Source organism: Danio aesculapii, chromosome 9 (genome assembly GCF_903798145.1).
Source record: "Danio aesculapii chromosome 9, fDanAes4.1, whole genome shotgun sequence".
NCBI lineage: Eukaryota > Metazoa > Chordata > Actinopteri > Cypriniformes > Danionidae > Danio > Danio aesculapii.
Window position 1 is genome coordinate 17,422,674 of NC_079443.1, and position 5,832 is coordinate 17,428,505.

Genomic DNA, 5,832 nt, shown 5'->3' on the forward strand with positions numbered 1-5,832 from the left:
AAAGCACTAGTGTGGGGAAGTCACAGTACGTAAAGTAAAATATGGAAATTATTAAACTGGTTTAATGGGGATTTGTGGAGAGGAAGATAAAGCTGAATAGTGCAACAGATTTCCATGTCTCTTTGATCGTGATTTGTAAGATGATTTATACATACACACATTTCTTTGTTTAATTTTAGAAACAAGGAAGCCTCAGAATGTTTTCATAATTTATATTAAGCATATGGGGAAAATAAATCGACATGAATTAGTATAATGTATAATTTAAAACTGATAAAACACAATACAAAAAAAAAACCCAAACAGGTTTGGATTGTTTGGAATCTCGTCTATACTTATTCGACGGAAAAAGTTTTATAATCAAATGTAAAATGTATTGCGTTATTTGCTTTGTGCATCGACGACGTACGAGGTTTTTTTTAAATAAACGCCGTGAAAAGCAGATAATATATAGCCTACAATTACGTTATGACTATTTCTTTATAAATATAAATACAAACATGCTGATAGAAAGCAAAACAAGGAATAATGAATTGTGACAATGAAGGTGAAACCATTCAGTTTTACGGCTAATATTCAGGCCAAGGGTCAAAAGGATTAAAATAAAAAAATGTCTGTATGCATATCAAACACTTGCTTTCTAGACCAAAGCAAATCAAACAATTATGTGTTGCATTTGTGATTTAGCTTTAATGTTTATACAAGTTGCGCAAGAAATAACGATTGTAAGAAAGAAAGAAATAAAGAAAAAGAAAGTTGCACCGATGCATCTGGAAGCTATATCAGATTTATTGTTCTCATTCACTTCTCGCTGAGTCAGTACTGAACTTAAATAACAACCACGGGGAAACGTTTTGACAACGGTTTGTTTCAGCTTCGTCAATGTGTGTGTACAATATCTGTGTATAATAACAAGCGTAATACTAACAGTATAAAATATAATCAGTATTTAAAATGGCAGGGGGAAGGCCTACAAGAGATGCTACTAGGTTGAAATTCATCATCACAGCGCGCAACAAATCTGTCATTGCTCCTGAAAATATCTGAAATTGATTTTAGTGAAAAATATAAAGCAAATCATTTAAATCAACACAGAGAATTCATATTGCCAAATTTACACAGACTTGTTATCAAAACCCACCAAAAAATCTGCCTGGAAAAAGCAGTGAAGAGAGGGCAATATCCACGATTATTCAGCCAAACAACAACAAAAATGAGTTTACAAGGGGTCGGCTGAAATTGGAAAATAAGTGCAGCTTGAGAGTAATCAATCTTTTTTCCATTTTTTTTTCTTAAGAGTTTTCTCTGTGTAAAAGCTATTCACAGAAGTGTGGTCCACAAAAATACTATGAAATAGAAAAGGTGTAGTTTGTTTGCACATACTGCTCCAAGAGTAGACAAGACAATTCCGTTTTTGTTAAAATGAGAAATATAATTCCTGTGCGTAAAATTGATACGTGTCCTGGGGTAAATTCTTCCACTGTTTAATATTTAATGTTTGTCTGCATTGATCCATGTCCTTGGGAGTTCTTTTGTAATTTCAATCCATAAAGTCTTATGTTGGCTTTGGGCTGGTTATGATTTCGGTGTCAGTGCACCAGAATCTCCTGGCCATAGGAGCTCGCAGTTGTCACGTTGTGGTTGCTGTCCGGTTCATCTTTCAAACTTGCACCTTTTAAGTAATCTACCACAAAACTCCCCTGAAACACACAGAGCAAACACAGTCATTTAACGTTAGGGACATTGGAGGATAAAACGAAGAGCTTTTTTAAAGATTGCAGTTTTTGAGTTCTCTTGTAAAATATATACATAGCATACTTATAATATCTTGCTGACTTGAAGTGTATATACAAATAATGTGTTCTACGTCTCAGTGAACATACGTTTGCAGTCCATGGACGGAGGCGGTGTGTCTGCACTCACGTTGCCGGCATGGCTGTACACGTCCTCGGGCGTCTGGGGGACCCCGGGTGGCGTCATCCTCTTCTCCTTCTGCCTTCGGTTGCAGAACCAGACCCGGACCACCTCTTTTTCCAGCTGCAAGTTGTCGGCCAGAGAGGTGATCTCCTGCGCCGACGGTTTGGGGCATTTCAGAAAATGGCTCTCCAAGGCTCCCTTCACGCTCACCTCGATGGAAGTGCGCTTCTTTCGCTTCCTGCCTTGGGCTGCTATTTTGTCAATGCTGGTGGGACTGCCCGTGGTCGAGTCGGCCTCCTCCAGCCACTTGTTCAGCAGTGGCTTGAGTTTGCACATGTTCTTGAAGCTCAGCTGGAGAGCCTCGAACCTGCAAATGGTGGTCTGAGAGAAAACATTTCCGTAAAGAGTTCCCAGCGCTAACCCCACGTCGGCCTGAGTAAAGCCCAGTTTGATCCGACGCTGCTTAAACTGTTTGGCGAACTGCTCCAGGTCGTCGGAGGTCGGCGTGTCCTCGTCTGAGTGCGAGTCGTGGCTGTTCACTCCCGCATGGTGCTGGTGGTGGTGGTGATGGGGGTGCTGCTGCTGATGGTGGTGGTGGTGATGATGGTGATCCATTTCTGGAGACTCTCCCCGCATCAGCCCAGGGTGCACTAAACTCCCGGGAGGGTTTAACATGCCGTTGACTGTGAAACCGCCAGGCTGGGAATAGATGAGAGACTGCTGGGACTGCTGCTGTCCCCCCGTGATGGTGGAGATGTGGGAGGCTGTGGTGCCACCCCATGCGCTTTGGTGCGACTGGTGAGCCCCTAAATGTGAGGGTCTGTGGTGCAAAGCGGTGCCCGAGTGCAGGTCTTCCCTGTTTGAATTGCTCTTCACGTCTTGTTGCTGTGGGCTCCCGGCCATACCGACTGGGCTGGAGCTCCAAGGTGAGCCGGCTTCCGCTGCTGCGGCGGCTGCGGCGGCGGCGGCTGCGGCAGCCGCGTGGGGCAGTGAGGTGACCCACTGATGCGCATGGCTCAGCATGTGACCCCCGTTACTGGCCGCCATGGCTCCTTGCATGAAGTCGCTCTGCACCATCTTGACCGTGGGGTCTCCTCTGTAACCTCCCGACACCGATGTTACTGCACCACTTCCCGGCTGCATGCCACCACCTCCGGACTCCGAGTGCACGAGCGAGGCTGATGAGAGAATGGTGCTGCTGGCCAGGTAAGGGTTGGAAGCCGCTGTGGCCATCCCTCCTCACCACTTTGAACAATTTCTACTTATTATTCCCCCTCCCCAAATTGTTGTAACTTTGTTTCCAAGTCTTGAAGGCACGCACTATTTCATGAATTATTCAAGCTGGAAAAGTATGCGTGGTATTCTGATTTAGTCCACCGACAACACAGCAAAATATGGCAAAATATTTCCGTCAAAATCCTCTTTTATCAAAGACAAATAAATAGTTTCTGCGTAGAAATCCACATTATGCATGGAAGTTATTTTTTAATTGCATTCCATTCTTAATGTCATTGTTTGTGAAACTAAAAACTTCTTCACATCAACTTCATGTGAAGATTACACAAATCCCACGCCGAACTTCATCGCGCGCGCTCCTCACTTGATGTGGAGGCTTATCAAGTGGACGCTCCTTTTAAAACTTCTCTCTTGTCCAGCGGATCGCGTTTTCTTACAGAGCCTTCCTTCTCGTATTTGTTCTTTTCACAAAGTCCATCAGACGTTAATCTTCGATGTAATCGGTCGCCAACAAGTCTATAAAATGCACGCGCAATGAAGAGCTTTTACTGTCCTCGCCTGCTCCGTTCCTCTCTCTGAGCGCGAGAGCACGCGAATGTTTACGTTCAGCCCCCGCGTGCGCACACCATCCACATCCTTCACCCAATTACCGCGAGGAAGTTTCTGCGAGATTGATGCTCATTGGATATCCTTCGGGAGAGTGACAGATCTTAGGGCGCAGCTAAGAAATCACGTCAAGGCGTTGCAATTTGCTATGTCTAATTTGGATATGTCAACATACGAATAATAGTGACTAGACCTTCTATCTGAACTGGAAGCTTTGCTTGATATAATTCTAGTACAGTGCACTACATTATATGCTGTTAAGGACGCTTAAGATGTTTTGTTTTTGTTGTTGGAGATGTTTTTGGCTTGTTTTTTCCTCGTCGATTTTTTATTTCACGATTTTGTTTGCAATAGGCATTCAAATCTTAAAATTATAATAGCAAATTAATTCATAATTGTGTGTGATATTTGATCTATGCACACATAACAAACAAAGAAGAGAACAGAAGATATAAAACAATGCAAACATCAGGCAGATAAAAGATTAGGAATTTCGGCACTTGCTTGCTTAGGGGTACAAATGAAGTAAGCATAGATTAGATTTTTATCCGTGAAATGTATGTAATCTGCTGTTATATAATTACGTACACAACAACCTAACGAAAAACATCCTTTATAGTTTGTATTAATTTTAAGAAGTTAAACCATTTCAAAGCACGAGCCTTGAACCGTTTTAAGCTTTATTTAGCCCATTCAGTTTTTAAATTAAAATCCACCCTCTGGCCTAACTGGAAATACTTAAAATTGGCTATACAAAAACAAAACACTTATAAACAGCATGCGTGTAATAAACGCCAGATATGTAATATTGTTTTTTTTTTTTTTTTGCTTTTTTTTTTTTTTTTGGAACTCTGGTAAACAGATTATTTGCTGTACAGTGAAAATAAACAAATATATTATCTTGCAAATAATAATAATCGCATTAACTTGAAGGAAATAAAACACCCTGGGTGGCGAATGTGACTTATTTATTATATTGTTGTTTGTTTATTTGATGACTGATCGACCCCTGGTGTAGCTTACACATAACCTATTGTATAGAGTCGAGCACAGGGACACTCGTGCACTGCGAGCGATGAACAGTTAGTGCTGATTTTCATTTGCATAAATTTTCATATGTTTAAGTGAAAATAATAGCGGAGCGGAGGAGAGCGGGATTCACTCGAGACGGAGGAAGAGAGAGAGGGAGCTGCGCTGGATTCATTCCTGCGGTAAGAAATATACCTCTCCTTCTCTGTCTCTCTCTCTCTTTCTCACAGTCTGAATATTTTGTTTTAATCGCAAACAACTGTGTTTATTGAATGCACATAGATCCGCGTTGTATTTCACGTTTTCAAAATAGGCAAAATAAAATGCCTATTTGCGCAGAGCTTGTTTTTCAATGAGGGCCTTAGTTTGGCTGTACAATAGCCTACAAATTCAGGAAATCACATATAAAAAATAAATAATAATAATCAGTACCAAATGTATCACAACAAAATGATGCAGAGGGTTAAATGACATGAACTGCTTGGCAATTTCGTTAAGCTTCTTGTAAACCATTTATTAAGTTAAAGTACTAATTTATTAAGGTAAAAAACTTATTTACACGTTTTTTGTAAGTTTAAATACATCAATATATTTTGAATGATATAAATTAGTAATGAAATGTGAAGTTCAGTTTTACTCAATGTGCAATTTACAAATAATTTGCTTCATTTTTATGACCTGCTTTTCGCGTGCGTCAAATGCGTTTAAAACTCTTAATAACTTTGCATGTTAACAGATTATTTATTTGACGGCTCATTTGCTGAGTGTAATTGCTTGCTTGATAAAGCCCTATCCGAAATCAATTTCCTAAAGTGTAAAATAAGATTGATCAATCAAAAAGCCACGAGAAGTGTCAGTCAGACATTTGCCGTAACAACGTTCTGAATTAATTAGCAAAGACTAACATGACCCTCTCTGTAACAGGTCATCCAATAAGTTTATAACGGGAAATATATGTAGTACATTAGCTGGCATGGGCAAACAGATGATCCATCAATCACTGTCCGACAAAGTCATGTTCAACAATAGCTCAGTGTGTCATTT

At 40.5% G+C, this 5,832-nt stretch overlaps 1 protein-coding gene across 2 annotated transcripts; it reads right to left on the minus strand.

Moving 5' to 3' along the window:
• Positions 1 to 773: 773 nt before the first annotated feature.
• pou3f3a (POU class 3 homeobox 3a) lies at positions 774 to 3,732 on the minus strand. 2 transcript variants are annotated; one of them, XM_056466112.1, is made up of 2 exons: positions 1,924 to 3,732; positions 774 to 1,700 (listed from the first exon to the last, which is right to left on the minus strand). In XM_056466112.1, the coding sequence occupies exons 1-2, from the start codon at positions 3,148 to 3,150 to the stop codon at positions 1,590 to 1,592; spliced, it is 1,338 nt and encodes a 445-aa protein (XP_056322087.1). In that variant the 5' UTR covers positions 3,151 to 3,732; the 3' UTR covers positions 774 to 1,589. The 2 variants fall into 2 exon arrangements, with proteins under 2 accessions (XP_056322087.1, XP_056322089.1); XM_056466114.1 differs by having other exon boundaries at positions 1,884 to 3,732.
• Between the last annotated feature and the right edge of the window lie 2,100 nt (positions 3,733 to 5,832).